This window comes from Falco punctatus (genome assembly GCF_963210335.1).
Source record: "Falco punctatus genome assembly, chromosome: 7".
NCBI lineage: Eukaryota > Metazoa > Chordata > Aves > Falconiformes > Falconidae > Falco > Falco punctatus.
The window spans coordinates 9,333,264-9,353,311 of record NC_137587.1 but is presented as its reverse complement, the minus strand read 5'-3'; the positions used below and the strand labels follow the sequence as shown (position 1 = coordinate 9,353,311).

General features: G+C 60.0%; 1 protein-coding gene across 3 annotated transcripts; it reads right to left on the bottom strand.

The window, feature by feature from the left end:
* Window positions 1–506: 506 nt before the first annotated feature.
* RPS6KL1 (ribosomal protein S6 kinase like 1) lies at window positions 507–19,334 on the bottom strand. 3 transcript variants are annotated; one of them, XM_080395814.1, is made up of 11 exons: window positions 17,822–19,330; window positions 8,327–16,099; window positions 7,688–7,812; window positions 6,767–6,859; window positions 5,900–5,947; window positions 5,027–5,159; window positions 2,778–3,689; window positions 1,900–1,989; window positions 1,669–1,751; window positions 1,280–1,375; window positions 507–1,180 (listed from the first exon to the last, which is right to left on the bottom strand). In XM_080395814.1, exons 2-11 carry the CDS (start codon window positions 8,871–8,873, stop codon window positions 1,070–1,072), a joined length of 2,238 nt encoding a protein of 745 aa, XP_080251940.1. In that variant the 5' UTR covers window positions 8,874–16,099; window positions 17,822–19,330; the 3' UTR covers window positions 507–1,069. The 3 variants fall into 3 exon arrangements, with proteins under 3 accessions (XP_080251940.1, XP_080251942.1, XP_080251941.1); XM_080395815.1 differs by lacking the exon at window positions 507–1,180 and adding an exon at window positions 2,456–2,516 and having other exon boundaries at window positions 17,822–19,334; XM_080395816.1 differs by lacking the exon at window positions 2,778–3,689 and having other exon boundaries at window positions 17,822–19,334.
* Between the last annotated feature and the right edge of the window lie 714 nt (window positions 19,335–20,048).

Below are 20,048 nucleotides of genomic sequence, written 5' to 3'. Positions count from 1 at the left end.
CTTCAGCCTAGGGCTTTGACTTGCACAAATCAGCACAGCAGCTGCTGCTTCGGGCTGTTGGCAGACGCCTTTTCTTCCATCCTGGTTTGTCTTTACTTCTGCCCTTCTTCCGTCTGTGCTGGCTCTCAGCGTTCATCCCGTTAACGGCTTACTGTTTGATCTACCAGGGGCAACTGTGCTCAGAGCACAGCGGGGAGGGCAGCGGGCTGCCGTCCTGCAGCAGAAAGGAGCACCCAGGCACGGGAGGCTGGGGCCAGAACGGGTAACAACAACAAAAATCAGGGCTGGAAGAAAACACAGGTACTCTCTGCGTTTTTCTCAACTCTGATCTGCAGCCACACGGCCACGCAGCCCCAGGAACCTGTGGGGCAGGCAGCTCGGTGCCACCTTCTGGGTTTTGGCTGCAGGGTGCTGACAGCCAGTGGGTGATGCCATCCCCGGGGCTCTCCCACACTCAGCGCGCTTGGTCCAGGCCTGGCTGGTCTGGCTCAGATACAAAAGGACGCTTCTGCAAGCAATAATGAGTGGTTTATTTTATTTCAGAGGGCTGAGGGGAGAAGAGCAGAGGGCTCCCTCCTGTCTCACCCCTGCATCAGGCATTACCCACACACACATGCAGTCAGGGATGGGCACAGACCCCAGGCTTGGGCACCAGCCGGTGGGGCCCAGAGGAGATGCACTTGGAAGCCACAAAAAAAATAACAGGGAAGAGGGTTGCTGTGGTAGTAGCAGAGATAAAAACCATAGGGAGGGAGTCCCGAGGCGAGCAAGGGATGCCCCAGAAGGGGAGCATAGCCTCACCCCACGGGTGGGCACCTGGCTTCCCTTTCCCACCAGGGAGGACCTAGAGAAGACAGCCTGGCCCAGACTGCAGCCTCCTCTTGGAGACACCAGCAAACACAAGCAGAGACAGAAGAACACGTAAGGCTGCAAAACCTCATGCGTACCCCGCACCGGGACAGCCCTTGCAGGCAAACCCCCCCAGCAGGCAGAGCTGCCAGTGCCACCCGGGGTCACTAGTGCCAGGACAGTGGCTCTGTGCCCACTCCCTGCAGGGAGGACAGCCTGCCTAGCCCACCAGCTTGTTCCACGGGACGGTGCTGAAGAAGGAGTGGGACTTCAGCTTCGCCATGCCACCTCCTCCAGAGCCCAGACGCCACTTCGGGTTGTACTGCAGGAGCTGTGGAGAAAGGGGACAGGACAGCAGGATGGGGATGCTGGAAAAGCTACCCAGGCTGGACCCTGCCTTTCCGCAGTGCCTCGCCCTGTCCTCCCTCACCTCGGTGAGCAGCGATGTGGCAGCCAGGCTAAGCCCTTCTGGCAGATGCAGCTGGGTGTGAGGTTGAATCCCTGAAGGGTGGTTTAGGGACAGTGGCTGCAGGAGGTAGAAGGAGATGGTGAGTGGAGGAAGCGAGAAGGGTAGGAGGGCCCTGCTGAGCCATCATTGCCACACAACCCCAGCCCTCTACAGCAGGATTTAAAACCTGGTGTACTGAAGACCCAGAGGCCGTGCACAGGCACTAGGAACCACAAGCCTGAAGCAACCTGGCACAGCACCGAGGTGCCAGCAGGGCAAGGCACCGTCCCAGCCCCGGCATGGCAGGGAGACCTTGCGCCACAGTGTCACCTCTGCCTCCCCCCTCCTTGCACGGCTCCGCTGCCTCTTACCACTCCTGTCAGCAACTCATACAAGAGTGAGCCAAAGCTCCAACAGTCAGCTGCTTCGGTGGGCTCTGCGATCCCCCCCACTTCTGCAGAAAAAGCCAGAGAGGTATTAATTAGAGTGGGAGGCAGGGAGCACCAGTGGCTGTACCACGCTGGGCCTATCTCGCTGCCTGCAGAAGCCCCCTCTTCCCCGGTTGGTGGCAGTGGGCAGAAGGCAGGGGACGCATCCCTTACCTGGGGCACTGTACAGCTCTTCCCGTGCCTGGCTGCAGTATTGGGGCTCCACCTCTGTCCACTGGCCAAAGAAGGTGAGACGGACGTGACCTGCAGAGCATCACCAGAGCCAAAAGCAGGGAGGTTAGGACAAAGCCAAGCCACATCCCTGCAATGGCAACAGCCAGGGCGCTGGGCCCCTGCCATGCCCTGAATGCTGAGGCACTGCACATCCCCCAGCCTCCCACTGCTTGCGCGAGATGCCCAGCAGGCACTCGCAGCTGGTGAGACTGGTCAGGTGGGCTCCAAGCTCACAGACCTCAGTGCAGGCTGTAGTGAGGAAAGAAGCAGTTTTTAAAGGGGGGCAAGGTTAGCTTTCCCATTGCAAAGCTCTCTGCGTTTTTCTTTTCCTAAGCAATTTGTACCTCTCCAGAGATACCCAGATGTTGCCAGCTGAGCAGAGACTTGCATTCAGCTTGCACTGACAGCAGTAGCCGTGGCTTTGAGGGATGGGACGGCTCCAGAATCCCCCAGCAGGCAGTAACTACAAGCAGAGGAAAACTGCAGTCCCACTAACCTCAGGCACAGTTCAGCTGGTCTCAGCTTCCCCATGCTGGGACTTCCCAGGCAGACAGCCCCTGCGGGGGAACAGGGGCAATGCATTCCTGTGGCTACAGCCCCTGACTCTCCCACTGCAGAGCCATCTCTTGCAATACCGCTTGGAAATCCCAGCTGAGACTGCACTTCCAGGATCAGCAACATCCAAACCCCTCCAGACTCCCACCCTCCCCCAAAGCAAACTCTAGAAAGTCCTCGTCTCCTGGAAATGGGGCAAGTGGCAGTCTCCCAGCCGAGAGGCCATCCTCCTCCTCAAGGCAGCAGCCTGGGGCACTACCTACCAGCTGCATCAAGCAACAGGTTCCTGGGGTTGAGGTCCCGGCACAAGACGCCCTGTTGGTGAAGTCCCTCTAAGGCCAGGAGGATTTCTGCTGCCCACAGCTGCACCTGCTCCTCCTTCACAGCCCACGCTCTCCGGCCGTGCTCCTGGGAGGCCAAAGCCCTGCGCTGTCCTGATGGTGGCTGCTCGCTGAGCCGGCCACAGGTCAGCCTTGCTCCCCGCGAGGGCTCCCGTGCTTCTGGGTCAGGCCCACCGGGCTTGGCAGAGCTGGATGGGGCAACTCCTGCATGAAGCTGTCTCTGACCTGAGGTCAGGCAGGGCTGAGCCCAGGGGACCTCAGACACTTGCTGAGGCGGCGGCTCCCCTGCCCCTGGCTGGCCCCCTCCTCTCACAGTCTTTGGTAGAGGGGCAGGTCCCTGGGGAAGCCTGGGGTCTTGCTGGGAGGCTGCTCTCGCCGATATGCAGCCCACGCCACCTGTTAGAGCGTCCCAGGGGTAGACGACCAAGCCCTGGCTGGCAGGGTGGCCAGGAGCTTTGGCTGATGCTGCTGGAACATGGTCCATGATGCCAGACACAGCCTGTGTCACACACAGATCCTGCCCTCCGGGTGCAGCCCTTACGCTGCCAGCGGGAGCAAGGCGAAGCTGGCAGTGGTTCCCTAAGCTGGCGTCTGTGGGGCTGGGGGACTGCTCCCCAGGCGGCGAGGCATCAGTGTTTCCCAGTACTCGGTGAGTTGCGGAGCCTGGGAGGCCATTGCCTGTCCAAGCAGAGAAGATGGAGACTTGGCTGCTGCCCTGGGAGCTTCCCACGCCATCCTCTCTGCCACGGTCCCTCAGGGCTTGAACAGTGTTTGAATCGGCAGATCCCTGCTGGACACAGTACTTGGAGCGGAGGTGAGACCACAGCGTCTCCCCTGGAAAGCAGAGAGAACAAGTGATGGGGCAGAAAGCATCCGTGGCTCCCCCGCTGCACACACAGCCCGTTCAGGCACAGGCCAAGGCTGACACGCTGGGGACGTGACCGAGCATCATTAACGTCCCCTGCAGCAAAGCTCAAGTCCATGCAGCACGCTCCCCAGCCCTGCAAGCACACCCGCGCTCAACACCACACCTCCCCGGGACCTAGCGCACCAAAGGCTCGTTCCACCCTCTTTCAGGAGCCCTGTTCCGCATTCTGCACAGTTGTCTTGATCTCAGCTCTGCCACTTCCATGTCACAGGCGAGCCACATCTTCATAGACCCCTGATCCCACCCCCACTTCCCCCTGAAAGCCTTTCCTCCCCGCATGACAGAGATGCCACCGAGCCCCCACAGCACGGCACAGAGCCCATGGGTCAGCGAGGAGCCAGCGCAGCGAGCCCTGGAGCCCGCAGCACCCGCCGGGGTTTCCCAGCCTCACTCTGTTCAGCTGCTCCCTGCTTTCTGCACATTCACCCTACAGCAGCACACAGGGCGTTTGAGACTCAACACACATCGGCCTTCATTTGCCATTGCTGGACTCCAGCTGCAGCTTCCTACACATCCACTCAACCAGCAGAGAGCAAAGAAGCTCCTTAGGACAAGCCTCCACCTTGTCACACTTCTTCACCAGGATCTGGGACAAGCCTTAAGTTTGCCTCCTTGTTGAACCCGAACCCCGATGTGCTCCCTGCCCTTTATGCCCCAATTCTCCATCTCCTCTCTTCGGTCTGGTCTCAGAATCCAGTGCGACCTCTTCTTTTGTAAACAAAAAATGCTTTACAAAGGTCTTATCAAGAGACTGTTTTGTTCTACAACATCCAGGTGAACTGCTTCACTTGGTTCTTCTCCATCACCTTCTTGTCATGGTCAAACAATGTCAGTAAAATGAAGGTTTTTTTTCTTTTCAAGATGCTGAGCCACATCAACTTCTTTACATCAAGGCATGACATTTCTTCCTATGGGACTCTAGTCCCTAAGGACAGTTTCCACATAAAACACACCCACAACCTCTCTCCCCTTGTAGGTCTCCACAGGTCCCATTTCTAAGTTACTTCCCCAGTCAGCTCTTACCAGACCTCCAGAATCCCCAGTACAGCCGAGCAGCTCCTTCTACAAAGTCTCCCAGCCTCGGTACCCACCACCCTTCCATGAAGAAGACAGCTTGTGCTGTCACTATTAAAAGTGCAGTTCCAAAGCAGCAGGAGAAACATATTTGAGATTACAAAGAAAGGGAGGCTGGGGATAAGAGCAGGATGCTCCACGGACAGGAGGCAATGTCATCTCCACTCACCCTGTACGTGCTCCAGGTGGAGGAAGATGGAGTCCTCACTCACATAGTAGCACAACAGCTTGACCATGAAGGGGACCCCATGAGGGATGATGGTCTGTCGCTCACGGGTCTCAACGTGGGATTTGGGGAGGCTCTGAGGAGGTACAGGCAGATGGGTGTTACAGCGTGGTAGAGACTTGGACTCCCTGCAACCTAGCACTGGGCAGGAGGCCAGCCAGAAAAGTAGGGTGCCATCTGCCCCACGCCACGGCTGCTCCCCTGCGACACCTGCGATGGAGCTCCCTATCTGCAGAGTCCTGCAGCTCATGCTGAGAGATCTGTCAGTCCCCAGCAACCAGCTGTGATGAGGCAGGGCTCTGCAAAGCTCTGCCAAGGCAGAGCACTCCCCACCTGCACTGTGGGACCCAGAGGACACTGCTGGTCCACCCCCCACAACTACCCCTACTCCCTTCAGACAGGAACCTGCCATCCCAGCCCTCTCTCCTCTGGAGCTGATGCTTCTCCCTGTCAGGCTCCTTGTCCAATTATTAAACTCCTTTATTTTTAGTTCAAGGGTGCTGGAAAACGCCCTAGGACTTGTACTGAGCACACCTCATCCACAACCTGTTTCAGGGGTTGACCCAGATTAACATGGGCATAAGGTTTGGCTTGCAGCATTACAAGGCAGAGAGAGGTGACCGAGGAGAACCACTTCCCTTCTGATCACGGAAGATGGCTGAGGCAGCCAAAAGAAACTTTATGAACAATGAACTTCCTCCAACACCTCTGTCAGCTGCTATTTTTTGGTCCTCCAGCCTGTCCCAGCCATCTGTTTGGACAAGGAGGCTCTGGGACAACAGGGAGAAGCAGGCAGATGGACCTGAAAACACCCACCTTCAGTATAAAGGTCCCACCAGTGGCCGGATCCTGGACAATCTGCACCTGGAAAGAGTATATGCAGCACCGGTCAGAAGCGGTGACGGCTCCCACCCCAACACACAGCCTACGGGAATGACCCCAGGGACTCAGCTCTGCATCTGCAACAAACTCCCACCCAACTCGAAGAGTTTGGTGGTGCTCAAACCCCTACTCCTGAACGACAAAACACAGGTTAGTAATGAGATAGCCACGCAACCAGGGAGCAGAAAGTTAATCGGGAGGTGACTCCCACACCATTTTTGCTTCTCTCACAAAAGAAGGGTTTCGCACTGCTCCTTCTGGGCTCGGTGGGGTGCGCCGGGCTGCCCACCTGGGCCTCGGCAGGGACAGGAGGACCGCGCCAGTCCTGCCAAACTCAGACGTGGGAACAGCGGAGGAGAGCAGTGTGCCAGTGCGTGTATGGAGACGGTAACCTGGCACACTCCGAGATGGTGAGCTACTGATTAGCTGGTTCAGCCAGACAGCTTGTCTTCTGCTGCAGTCTAGATTATCCATAGGAGTCCACCACCGCGGTGCCTAAGCATCAGGCACGATTCCATGCATGGGAAAGAACTGAATGCATCAGCCTCCAAGCTCTGGTAAGAAGTAATGGGCACATTAACAGATTTCCCAACTAACTCCTAAAGGGTCTTGCATCCTTGCCTGCAAATTTTCCTTGGCGGGAGTGGCGTGGATGGATACCCTCACATTTCTTGGTGGGTGTGCTGGGGGCTGGCACCCCCATCCCAGCTGCCAGGACCCTCTAGCTTACACTCCCTTTGGTCCCACACCAGCCTCACACACACACACACACCCCCATTCCAGGTCAAGTCATTCTATTACCTTATCGATCACGCCCACAACCTTACACCGTCTCAGGTTCTCCACTGCGGAGCTCAGCGTCCTGATCGGCCGGAAGCGCAGGCTGCTGTAACCCTGCAAGGCGGTGAGAGAAGATGAGGGACCTGGAGATGCTACTGTCCATGACAGCAGGTGAGAGAAGTCCCCACATTTTAAAGAGGCGGCAACACTGACAGGCCGGTCAGCATCCAGAGACAATGTTCCAACAGCTGTGCTTGACTCCTAACATCGGCTGAACCATTTTCCTGGCCAGCTCCTGGATTTCTGAGTTTTTTGGGGAAAGCTTGCACCTGCAGAATGGGTAAAATCACTCCAAAATTTGGACCCGGACTGCTTCAACACCAAGGGGATCTGTACAGAAGATAGTTGTCTTTCTCCCCTGTCTTTCTCATCAGGCTCTGACCCTGCCCTGCCTCAATCCCTTCTCCCTTCATTAACCACCTCCTTCCCACAACGCAGCAAGCAGCCATCATCTTTGGTTTCCATCCAGGTGGGAAGGAACGATGGGGCAGATGACATTTTTAAACAAGGTGGTCTCCCCCAGTGCCTTCAGTCCCACCAAACGCAGCCATTTTCACTGCAGCGGCAGCAAGCTACACATGCCCCCCCCCCCCCCTCATCCCAGGGGGGGCTGGCTGCACCCCAGGCAAGCGGGGCCCAGCTCAGCTCTTCGATCCCGGCAGGGTGAGGGGCTGCCGGCTCCCTCACAGCCACCAGCACGCCGGGACACTCTGCAGCTCATGAATCTGCCATTTTCTCTACACCACCTCACCGTGGCACCAGGCAGAGGCAGCTGAGGAGGCTCACTGGGGCTGCTTTACGTGCGTGTGTGTCCATCCCAGGTTTCCCAGTGCCACAGATCCACTGCCATCCCACCCATGCCGCCCCACACCAGCCCCTCACCGTGGTAGTGGGGTTGCCATCCCCTGCAGCCCGCTGGAGGTGGCAGTTGAAGATTTCCTCCGCGCGCCTCAGGTACTGCGTGATCTTCCGCTTCACAGCCTCCCGACGCTCCTTGTTGGGGTCAACTGCAGTGGGCACAGAGGGTGGGTGTGAGGGGCTTGCCACGCTGCCTGGAGGGACACCCTGGTCCCCTGGCCACGATGCCTGGAGGGACACCCTGGTCCGCGGGCCACCATGCCTGGAGGGACACCCCGGTCCCATTGCAACGCTCACAGGAGGGATGCCCTGGTCCCCTGGCCATACTGCCCAGAGGGATGCTCCAGTCCCCTCGGTCTTCTGCCAGTAGGGATGGCACTGGCCCCCTGCCTGCAATCCCTGAAGGGACGCCCCAGCCCCCTTGTCACGCCCCAGCCCCCTTGTCACGCTCCTCAGAGGGATAACCCAGTCCCATCGCTGCTCCCCGGGAGGGATGCCCTGGTCCCCTTGTCATTCTCCTCAGACAGATGCCCTAGTCCCCTGGCTGCCCCCAGGGAGGGATGCCCCGCTCGCCTTCACCGCCCCCCGGCGGGGACGCCCCGGGCCCCTCGCTGCCCCGCCCCGCGCCCCCGGAGAGCCCCGCGCCCCCGGAGAGCCCCGCACCCTGCACGCCGCGCAGCAGCACGTCCACGCCGTTCTGGTAGTGGTTGAAGGCCTCCTCGTAGTCCTCGCTGACGTCCCGCTCCAGCGCCAGGCGCAGCTGCCGCGCCGCCTCCACCAGGTAGTCCCGGCGCCCGCCGCCCTCGGGGCCCGCCGGCGCCACGCGGCCCCGCAGCTGCCCCAGGTAGACGCGGGCCTGCGCCAGCGCCCGGGAGCACGGCTCGGCCTCCGGCCGGCTCATGGCCCCGCGCCGCCGCCCCGCGCCGCCGGCGGACAGCGGGACGCGCGGGTGAGGCGCGCCGCACGCCCCGGCCCTTCGCCGGCCGGTAACCGGGCGCCGCTGAGCGGCACGGCCGCCCTGCCCCGCCCCCTGCCGCCGCCCCCGCCGCGGGCGCGCACCCGGGCGAGCGCCGCCGGCAGCATCCCCCGGTGCCGCCGGATGCGGCGCGCGGGGAGGGGCGGGGCCGCGCCGGGGCCGCGTGCCGCCGCCGCTCGCCCCCGGGGCGGTGGGGCCGCCGGGGCGCCGCCGATTGGCTGCGGATGAGATCATCGTCCCGCCCCCCGCAGGGGGCTGCGCCTGGGGAGGGGGACCCGGACCGCCGAGCGGGGGTGTCCCGGCCGGGGGAGGGGGCTCCGGACCACCGCGGGGGCGTCCCGGCCAGAGGAAGAGTGTCCCCGCCGGGGGAGGGGGTCCCGCTCCACCAAGGAGGGAGGTCCCGGCCGGGGGGATCCCCGACGGGGGTCCCACGCCACCGCAGGGTCTTCATCGCTCTATAAGCACCGTTGCTCTGCTCGCGTTATCATCATCATTAGTCACCATTAATTACCCTGAACTAATAAAGCTCCCATTCATTAAGTTCTGCCTTTGCTACCCTATTTCCTTGCTCCCGTGCCACGTAATGAGCCGTGTTTTAAATAGGCTTTGCCTCTGCCTGTGGAAAGGCGCTCCCACCCGGGTGGTCCTCGCTCTCCCACCCACCCACCTGCTCTCCCACCCACCCGCTCTCCCTGTGCCGCTGCCCCCAGCCCTGGGCTCCCTGCCAGCCCTTTCGCCAGCGCTCACAGACCCGTTTGGGTTTACATGCTTGTTTGAAACATACGGAGCCAGGAATGCCAGCAGGAACGCGTTAAGGTGCTGCGAAACGCCAGCGCAGCCAAGATGCCAGGCTTGGGATTAGATAGCAAATGCTTTATACGTGGGAAATACGAGTGTCTGGCTCAACCTAGAAGCGTGCGTTCCTGGTCTGGCTTTTTCTTGGAAGTCCAGGTCTGCTGGATCACCGCAGTAATCAGCGAAGGCCAGGTCTGCTGGATCACCGCAGTAATCAGCGAAGGCCAGGTCTGCTGGATCACCGCAGTAATCAGCGAAGGAGACGTGCTGAATCAGGAATGCTCAGCCAGGCTCAGGCCACATGGTTTGCTACGTCCATCCATGGGATCGTCGGTCCGGATCCAAATAACCACCTCACTGGGGCGGTGGCAGGGGACCTGCAAAGGGCGGAAAGCTGGAATGAAATCCCAGTGGTGCCCTAAGAAAGACTGTGCTGAGACTGGTTGGGAAGAAGGAGGCACCTGCATCTTTGCCCATCCCTTCCCGAGTGATGGGCATGTCCCGTTGCAACAGGAACCGTTTCTGAAAGGCAGTTTCACTGTGACAGGTGCTGGCCCTGTGCCCTGCCACCGCAGCCACCCCGGCCTGGATGGTGACAGTGCTCAGCCCCTGCTGGAGCCAGGACTCGCCATGGGCTGGCCCCAGCCCTTCCCAGGGAGCGAGCAGGTGGCATCTGAGCCCGGAGCAGAGCGCAGGCTGCAGAACCAGGCCAGGATGCCCAAGGTGCACCCATTTGTGGCTGAGCCGTCACTCCATGCCCTGCGCGTGCTGATGGCAGGGGACCTCCCCGGCTCGGCTCCCTGGGCAGCAATTCCGTGCAGCCCTGGCTGTTAACAGCAGAAGTCAAGCCCATGCCCGCGGCACAGCTCAGCACTGAACAACCAAACGCTCACTTTCTTGCGAAGACCATTGGCTTGGCAGTGTGAAAGGCTAATACCATGCCTCAGAGGGCAGGTCTGTACGATGTAAAGGGCTCTGCTTTGTAAGACAACCTGCTGCCCAAAGGCGATCCGTGTGCTTGATTCTTTGGTTTCTTCTCAAAACACTTCCATGTTCCTTCTTCCCACCCATCTCTACCTAACAGAGGTCAATTTTTTCTGCCCAGCCTGTTTATACCCCCCAGTCTCTGGGGCCTTTTAATTCCCACCAGAGCCCAGGGGCTGCTCCTTCAAGAGAAAAGTCCGAGCAGGCGAGAGGTGAAGCAGGACCCGGGACGAGAGCAGGGATGCTGCTGACATGACTCACCTGCCTGATTTCAGCAGATCTGTGTGGGCCTGGAGTGCACAGAGGGCACAGGTAAACTACAAACCCCCGTGCAAGGTACCTGTAGAGGGATTTGGATATCAGGGTGATGGTGGTAGAGAGGTTGTGAAGAGGAGTCACCGGGAGGGGAATAAAATTGCCGTGAGTTCATTGCCAAACACCTTTAGCCCTCACAGAAATAGACCAGCCACTACCCAAAGTCACAGGACTGTATTTAAAGCATTGTGTTGCTTCACACAGTTAAAGCTGTGTCCCCTCTGGATGGGAAGGGAGGAGATAGATGATGGGGGGTTAACATCCTCCTGGGACCCCCCAGTGGTGCTTTGCAGAGCTGAGCAGGGCTGGCTTTGGGCAGTCCCCGAGCAGCCACACTGCGGGGCCAGCAAGGCAGAGGGGACAAGGGGCAGGCGCAGAAGAGAGTGAGCCAAAGGCATTGGCAAGAAGTGCCCCAAGAACTGGAAGGAAAAGCCTTGCAAGGGCAGGGAGAGCACGTGCACCAGCCCTGAGGCACAGCAGCCCTTACCTGTGGGCTTCCAGATTCCCATGCCAGTGCTGCCTGGAGGATGTTAAATTTGGGGGGCTATTTTTAGATTAACCTGCTGAAGAGCTTGTAGCCCTTGTCAAGAAGTAAGAACTTCCAAAGTGAGACCAGCACTGACAACAGGGAGGGGAGTGAGAGCTGCCCTTTTTCTCACAGCCTAAAATAGATGCATGAGAGATGGCAAAAGCTTAAAACACCCTGAGACTGCAAACACCGCTGGCTCCAACACGCAGAAAAATCACGCCTGAGGATGCAAAATCTTGTATGTCACAAGGAAGAGGTTAGGACCTTGGAGCACCTTCATCTGAACAGAGACAGGCAGGAGACCTGCGCTGGCATGAGCAGGGAGAAGGTGCTAGGAGGCAGCGCTCCACTGGCATCCCAGAACTGGGGAAGCTGGAGGCGACCAGCAAAGCTTTAAGGTCAGGGCCTCGTCAGCCACAGTGCTACATCTCTGGGCTGATCTCCACATCACCTTTGTAGGTACCTCCCGCCGAATAATTGATGTTTTTGTTCCTAGCGCAGCCTGGAGCCCAGCTTATGTTTTGTCTCCCCTATAAGTCTCCTTCTAAAGCACCTGGCTGCAGCTCTGGCTCCTAAAGCCTTATTAAACAAACCTTTGCTCCGTAAGGCTGCGAGACAGGGAGCGCACGGACACCGATAACCCCGCGGCATGCTGCTCCCCTGAGACAGCTGTCCATCTGCAACGGGCACACAGGCGGGGAAAAGATGGGGGATTTGGGAGCACCAGGGCCAGGGCACGTTTGCTGTCTATCCCTGGAGGACCAGCATGGGTTTGTTCTGGCCCCCGCTGGCTTTGGGAGTGGGGGCTGTCCCGGTGAACCTGTCCCCTCCGACAGCCCCGCTCTGCAGTGCCTGGGGGACATGGGGATCCGTAGATGCAGCTGACATTGTCACAGTGCTCAAGGGACACTTCCGCTGTGGCCAGGGAGGGCTGGCAGGAGCTACTGGTGTAAGCCTCCAAAAAAGGCACAACTGGGAGCAGCGCAGAGTAGGGACAGGCAAACAGCGGCTGGTCCCCTTGGGAAGGAGCATGGGTGGTGGCCCTAAGCCCCAAGCCAGGAGCCCTGCTCTCCCCACCAGGGCAGCAGGCCCACAGCCTGACCCTTATGTCACCGTGAGGTGTGATGTCCTGCTGGAAGTCCCTGCCACCCTGGGATGAGGAGGGTGCCAGGGCACTGCCAGGACTCTCCTGTCTGGCAGGGACAGGAGCCAGTTCTCTCCTGGGCACATAATGCTTGCAACAGCCCAGGGAAGCACCGGGGGGCTGCCAGGGCTCATTGGGTTTCTCTCACCAGTGAAGCCTCAGTGAAATATCAGAGCTGGAGGGAGCCCCAACACCTGGAGATGCAGCTCCCAAACCTTCCATGCCGGTGGTGCCTTCCCCTGCTCCTGCCCCAGCAGATCCCCTCATCGCTGTCGTAGCAGGACAGCCACATCCCTCCCAGGCACCCACATCCTTACCATCCACCCCACCACCCCACACCAGGCGAGGAGCAGGGGATGAGGGTGCACGCAGCACCCAGGGGGCTCGGGCAGTGCAGAGGGAGGAGGAACACACATGGCTGTGTGACGCAGACGTCCAGCCCCACGGGCTCTGGTGAAAAACTGAAAACTCTCAGTGCCGAGCAACAGCCAAAGAGGTGATGCCCAACACCAAGAACTGGTAGGAAAAGCCACTGGGTGGGAGTTGGTTTGAATTGTTTTTAACCCTACTCACAGCTCTTGACCAGCTTATTTTTATTAATTAACATTCTTGGGTTTGCGTAACTTCCTTTTTAAAGGCTTAATACTACCACGGTGATATTTTTACTGTTAAAAACAATACAGAAACCGTCACGTACATCCCTTAAGCACTCCACACAGTTCTTAGCCTCACAGCGCAACCAGCCAGGCTGAAGCAGCACATGGGGATGGGGAGATCCTGCCCAGACCAGCACAGGCCACCCCAGCTAGGGTGTCCCATGGCCCCCACAGACCCCGAGCAGTGTGGGAAGGGGAGCAGAGAGCCCCCTCTCACCCATGAGGCAGCCAAGGAGGAGCTTTGTGGGGCATGGTTGGGGCAGAGCCCACACAGGCTGTGCCGGGCCCGGGACACTGGGGATGCCAGAAGTGGAAGTGGGGTCCAAAAGGGATCCAGCAAGCTCCTGGAGGATATGCCCAGCTGCACATGTGCAACTCACCCAGTCCATGCTGTGCTGTATGGTGGCAGCGTGGAGGTTCACAGCACCTGAACACCCATCACTGGCTTCCCCCGCCAGGGTACCACTGCCGCAGGACCTGCCCTGCCCCCATGGCCCTGTGTCAGCCCAGCATTGTGGCTCTGAGGGAGCCTGCCCTGGCTTCAGGCTGCCACATCAGGTGTGGGGAGGAGCTGCCTTGGATCCCAACACCTGCTACGTTCAGGCTTCACTCTCGTTCCTCAGTGCAGGATAAACAGCAGGTCACCTCATCTGATGGCAATGTTGAAGCCTTTGCACATCTTACCCGCCAGCCTTTTGCTTGAAGTTTTCAAGTATAACCCTTGATTCTGTTTTAACCCCATGCCAGGGGTGTCCAGTTTGCCCTTCAGGCTTGCAGTTGTGTGCACCGCTTCGGGGCATGGCTTGCACAGAGCAGCACGGGATGCATTTGGCAGCCAGCCCCAGCTGCGTGCAGTGGGGAAGGGGGGATGGAGAGCCCCAGGGGAACCGCTGCAGGTCTGCAGACACGGGGGCTGGGGCTGCGCCCCCGGGCATGGGCACAGACCTGGCTGTGTGGTGAAAGCAGGGAACAGCAGCACCCACAGCCACCTCAGTGAGAGCCACCCCCCCCCCTACACACCCCAGGATGGTCCCACTCTGGGTGAATGAGCCCTTGGTGGGTGTGAAGGCTCCCGGGCAGCCTGCACCCCCTCCAGCCTTGCAATCAGCCCAGCCGGGGAGAAGGAAAGCCACAGGACAGTGAGAGGCAGACGTTTGGATTGAGGGGAGTGCAGGATGGGGATGGTCAATGAGGTACCAGCCCACACACCACGGTGTGGAGGAGAAGGGCAGCTCCCCAGGGGTCTCCCAGTACCCTCCTGAGCTCCAGCACATGGGTAGCCTCTAGCCTGGGGAGCAGCTCGGTCCTGACCTGCTGGTTGCCCATCTCCAGCACCACACCAAGGGCAGCCTCTTGGGTACTGCAGGAGCTGTTGCTGGGGACAAGCCCTAGGCCACCACAGGAGTGCCCTCCCCCAGCCTGGGTGGGTGCCCAGGGGGAAGAGCCCTGCCTGCAGCTGCTGGAAAGCAGACAGGAGTGCTCACGCTGCCAGCTCCAGTATCTGACCACCAGGTTTTATTGAGCAGGGCAAGGCTGGGATGTGGCTGTGAGTACGCGAGGAGCTCTGGCAACCCCAATTTTCTCTCCTTCCCCAGCAGGAGAGCTTCCCAGGCAAGCTCCCTGGCACCCTCCTGGGCTGCCCTGTGCCAAGGCTGGGAGGGACGCAGCCCTGCAGCCTCGCCTGTCCCAGGTTTCCTTCCTCCCCAGCTGCAGGGCGCTGGCACGACAGAGCAATTGTGCAGCTGCAGCCCTCCGGAGCAGTCTCCGCTCGCCCCCCACATCACGCTGTCCCCAGCCAGCTCCAGCAGCATGTCCACCAGCTCCGCTCCTCATTGCCCCCAGGATGCCCTCAAACACCAGCACGCTGCTCGAGGTCCTCATCTTCAGCCCCAAGCCTGATCACAGGTCCTTTTGTCCTGTTGCTAACGGTGCAAGGGAGTCCTCTGTTCCAGACTGCGTTCCCACCAGAGCCAAGCAAGGGTCCCGTCAGCTCTTCCCCACCAGAGTCCTGCTCCCCACCGCTGCCTGGTGGGGCATGGCTCCACAAGTCCCCCAAGCCAGGGGGAAACGCAGCCAGCTCAAACCCAGGGGGCAGGAGCAAGGCCGGGGGCAGAGCGGAGGCTACCTGCGTGGTGTGCCACATCTGCAAAGAGAGCAGGGCATGGGGTGAGCCCTGCCAGCACTGGGGGGACACTTGGACTTCCAGGCTCACCTGCTCTGCCCCAAGTCCCTTTGTGCCTGGCCCCCCTGACAGCCTGCAGGGGTAGGGACCGCAGGCAGCACCTTCATGGGGAGGAGTGAGGGCAACGGGGCTGAGCCCTGAGCAGTGGGATTCAGACAAAATGGGGAAATGCAACACGGAAGTGCCAGGCATGGGCACCATACCCCAAAGCGTCCGCAGTAAGCGTCCAGCCTGCGCTGTTACTGCAGGCGGTTTGGGAGAGTCAGCTAAACGTAAGAAGGGAAAGGGCAGAGTAACCCAAATAACAGCCAGTCAAGGACAGCAGGAAGGACACGGCTAGCAGCAAGATGAGGTTGAATCTGGAAATTCACGGATCCAGGAAACCCAGCGTGGTCTGTGATGGCAATAGAGCTACACACCATCCAGTCACCTGTTCCATCCATCCCCACCCCGGGTGGGGCTGGCCAGCCTTGAGCTGTGGAGGCTACGGAGCACCTATTGAGCCTCCAGTAAAAGGCCCATTTCCCCACAGCCGCCCACCGTCCCCTCCGTCCTCCTGTCTCTGCCCCTCACTGCTCACAGTGTCAGTAAAAACCTAAAGGCTTAATGAAGCTGCTCATCCCAAAGAAATGAGCCCCCAGCCACCACCCATACCTGCCCCTGCTCACTTACAGTTCACAGTCTTTACGTCTCTTCTTGTCTTGTCTTCTCTTACCTCTGCCCTTGGACCTCCTCCTTGGAAAGGAAAGTACCACAGGAGAGGCTGATGGGTGGGAGGTGACACCCACAACCCCAGCCGGTAACGCTGCCCCCGACGCCGCTTACCTTCCCAGCCTCATCAGGTCCTGGCGGGGCCTGCAGGGTGGGAAAAGGACAAAGTGAAGCGGTTACTTGGGCAACACTGTCTGTCGAGCTGCTGGAGGTGGTTCCTTGAGATGCCCCAGTGCGCAACACAATCTACTGCTCATGCTTAAAACAGACCCGATATGACTTTTCCCCACATTATCAACTCCTCCACTAGGAGCCGATTGCAGTAGGCAGGGAGAAGGCAGAGCCAGCAAAGGAGCAGGGGATGGTCAGCTTTGGTGACTCCCCTGGGGATGTGACATTTTGCCCATGAGGCCGGGAAGCAGAGGTTCAGTTTCAGCTGCTCTCAGTGACAGCTTTCATAGCTCAGCTGGTTAAACAAGATGCAAAGTCCTGAGTAACACGTGGGATTTGCTGCAAAGTCTCAGCAGTGGTTCTCAGACAGCAGCCATGACATACTTGGCTTAAGCATCCCCTACAGGGGCCAAGGCCAGGACATCCACCGTGCCTACACTAAACTTCAAAGGGGAGCGATGTAAAGGTGTGGAGGGCCACTTCAGGAGAAGCCAAAAGGTGCTACGAAAGCAAGAACTTTACATAGACTCAAAGGCAGCCTGCACAAGCGCGTGTAGACCTCCTGGGAGTTACCCTGGGTGGGAAAACCACAACAGGCTCAGGAAATTCCCTGCACGGAAAATAGCTGGAAGTGGAGCAGGGGGAAGTAACACATGTGCTTCTTCCCGCTCCCCCTTCTGCATCCACCAACAGATGCTCCAGAGATGGTACAGAGCTGGATGAGCCTTGGGTCTGCTCCAGCACAGCCGCTCTTACAACTGCAGGGGAATACCGACCCAGGGATCCTCAGGCTTTTCTTCCAGGCAAGGATCCTGTCTAACAGCTGCCCAGCAGGACACTCAGTCCCCAGTTTTCGCAATACTGCATTGCCCTTGGGTTATGATGGAGAGCGAATGCCAGGACCCCCCCCACCATTGGTGCTGGAGAGGCTCTGCGGCAGGGACAGGCTGTGGGCAGCACCCACTGGAGCCCCCCCCTGCTCCCACAGCACCACAGCCCCCAGGCTGAGGCCCCTGCCCAAGCTCTCATCAATTCTGGGCCAACATGAGCACCCTGGAGGGGTTAACGACGTGCGAGAAGTCTGTGGCAGTTTGGTGCTGTGCATCCATCCCAGGCCAGTGCTGCATATCCACGCCAGGTTGACACTGCATGTTTTAAATTTTCATTTGTCAGCTTGGATGTAAGCCCCTGCTCCCCAGCCCCAGCTGGGCAGCCCCCCTTAAATGGAAGCCCCAGGCCCAGCCCTTCAGCTTCCCCTTCAGGCCACAGTCACGCTTAGGTACGCCAAGCCATGGAGCTCTCTGCTAAGGCACCGCCTTGGGCATGCTGTCCCACACCAAACGCCTGCCTCAGAGCCACCAGCCCTGCTCCACTACCCACAGGCAGCTCCTCCAGCCAGAGGAGCCCACGCCAGGCATGCCAAGGCAGCCGCAGGGATGGGGGTCACAGACATCCCTGCTCGCAGAGCCAGGCTACCGCAGCAGCTCCAGCCCGGGCTGCACAATGCTGCGCAGGGGGAGCGGGCTGCGGAGGCAGTGTCAGCCATAAGCACTGGCAACCCCCCGTCCAGAGATAGCGGGTGGATGTGTTGAGGGGTGTCCCAGCAGGTCGGGGTGTCCCCAGGGCATCCTTGCCCCATGTGCAAGGCAAGCTGGCAGGGTCACAGGGGTGCAAGATGAGCCTGGGGGTCCCTACCTGCACTCGCACTGCTTGTGCTCGGTGAACACCATCTCCACGTAGGGTGCCTCCCCATTTGGCTTTATCTTCAGGAGCTGAAAGAGGAGCAAAGGTTACTTCCCGGCCGGCGGCAGGAGGGGGCTGGAAGGGCTCCCACGGCACTGCCTCGCCACCCCAGCCTCTCGGGCAGACGCGTGTCTAACCTGTTCCTCGGGACCTCCGGCAGCAGAGACGCCACCTCCGCACGCAGACAGCGCCAGCCAGGCCCGGCTGCCCCGGCAGCTTGGGAGGCTCTGCCGGTGCTGCCCCGTGTCTTCAGGGCTGGAATTTAAGGCCCACGGTCTCGGGATTTCCCAGCCTTAGAGGAGATTTTTTTCTGCCTCTGCCTTCGTGAAGCTTTCACGTATTTGACCACTTTGCACTCCTCCCTTCTCTGATGGAAATATCCCCCTAGTCACGATTTCCAGACCATTCCTGGTGCTGCTACCTCCTCCTGGCTCCCTTTCCCACAGCACAGAGCCTGGATTCAGTAGCACCATGCCACCCCAGCCCCAGGGTGCAGGATTTGCCCTGTCACATGTCAGTCCACAGCCCAGCCTGGAGTTCAGGTTGGACATCCAGGGGCTTCACAGGGTATGTTCATCATCGGTGTGATCCACCCTAGTCCCCACAGCGGTGCCTGGCACTGCCACCCCGCACATGGCAGTGGGATCCCTCCGGTGGAGGCAGACCTGCACTTGGGGAGCTACCTCCCCTTGATGTCAGGCTCTTGCTCCACCTCAGTCAAAATTTTTTTGGGGGACTCCCACCCTACCTTCCAACACATTTTCAGCCCCCAGGGGATCAAAATCACTGGTGATTTATTGCAGGCACTCTCTAGTCCATCACCCACAGCAAAACAGAGCTTTTCGCTGCTGCTGCAGCGGGTTGATCTCCAGCAGCGCGGCACAAGGGCTGCAGTGTGAGGACAATGGCTGCCTGGCACATGGGGCAGAGCCAACCAGCAGCTTGTTGGCAGCCCGGGATCTCCCACCCCACCTCGCACTGCTCCTACAGTGGGGACTGGAAAAGCAGCCCTTCACGCTCGCCGTGCCCCCAGCACACATTTACTGTCATCACCACCACGGGCATCTCCTGTCAAACAAGAACCTTGCTGCTCCCTGCAACCAAGGGGCAGCTCCCACTCTGCCCCGGCAAGCACAGTCACGGGCAACCCGGGCACTCCTAGCCCCACCGCAGGGCAGGGAAGGTCTGAAAAGGTGACGGCAGGCAGCGAGATGGACCATGCAGAGAGGAGAGGGCAGGGAACAGGGAGCAAGGCCAGTACCACCAGGGACGTCACCTGGCCTCAAGGACAAGCCCAAAGAACAGGCAAAGGGACCCCTCCTGGTTTGGCATGTGTCTCAGCAGTTGCAAGCGAGCCCCCTCCCATGTTTCCCACGCTGCTACGATGGCTGGAGGATGTGGAGCTGCAAGTTGACCCTGCCGGTGCTTGGCGAGGAGCCCACCGCCTCCCCAGTGCAGCCACAGCCCCACAGGAGCAGTGCTTACCTGCATGGTGACCTTGCTTGTCTCCACAGGGACGCAGCGGAGACCCTCGTCCCCACAGCAGCCACCGCAGCGCTGCAGGGAGACGCAGGAGGGTCTGAAAATGTACTCCACTTCGTTGGGGAACTCGGTAATGACGTCCACCAGCTGCTCCAGAGGCCGGCAGAAACTACGATTCCAGATCTCCCGAAAGGTCAGGACTGCAAGATCCCGGGGTAGGGGGCTGTAAGGACCCAGCCCGGAGAGGCTGAGCCCAGCCCCCCACCCCCCGGCCCGCGCTGGGGCAGGTGCAGCAGCCGTGGCGGGGTCCTACATCCCTCACGGGGGCACAGGGATGCAGGGGACCCCCTCGTACTCCCCGCAAGTCCATCACTGCACGGGTACAGGGTGTCATCCACCCCGACGGGCTCGTTCTCCAGCTGCCCGCCAGCTCCTGCCCCTTCTCCACAGACCCCCAGCTTTGCCGCCGCCCCCCGCCGCTCCCCTGCCCTCCCCGGCGGGCGCCGGAGCCCACCCCGCAGCGCGGGGGACACCGTCCCCTCGGGTCTCATCGCGGGGAGAGCAGAGGGCAGCCGAAGCGGGGTGTTCCTGCCCGGGACCCCCCCACCCCGGCACCGGAGGAGCGGCAAGACCGGGGCAGGGCTGCGCTCCGCTCGGGGCCGAGGGGAACAGGCTGCTCCGCGCCCCGGCACAGCTC

Bases quoted from the DNA above. Each gene is read 5' to 3' on its own strand.
- RPS6KL1 (XM_080395814.1), bottom strand. From the start codon at position 8,873: ATGATCTCATCCGCAGCCAATCGGCGGCGCCCCGGCGGCCCCACCGCC. The intron at 7,813-8,326 runs GTGCGGGGCTCT...TGCCCACTGCAG, and splicing joins GCTGCTGCGCGGCGTGCAGG to TTGACCCCAACAAGGAGCGT. The intron at 1,752-1,899 runs GTAAGGGATGCG...CTTTTTCTGCAG, and splicing joins AGAGCTGTACAGTGCCCCAG to AAGTGGGGGGGATCGCAGAG.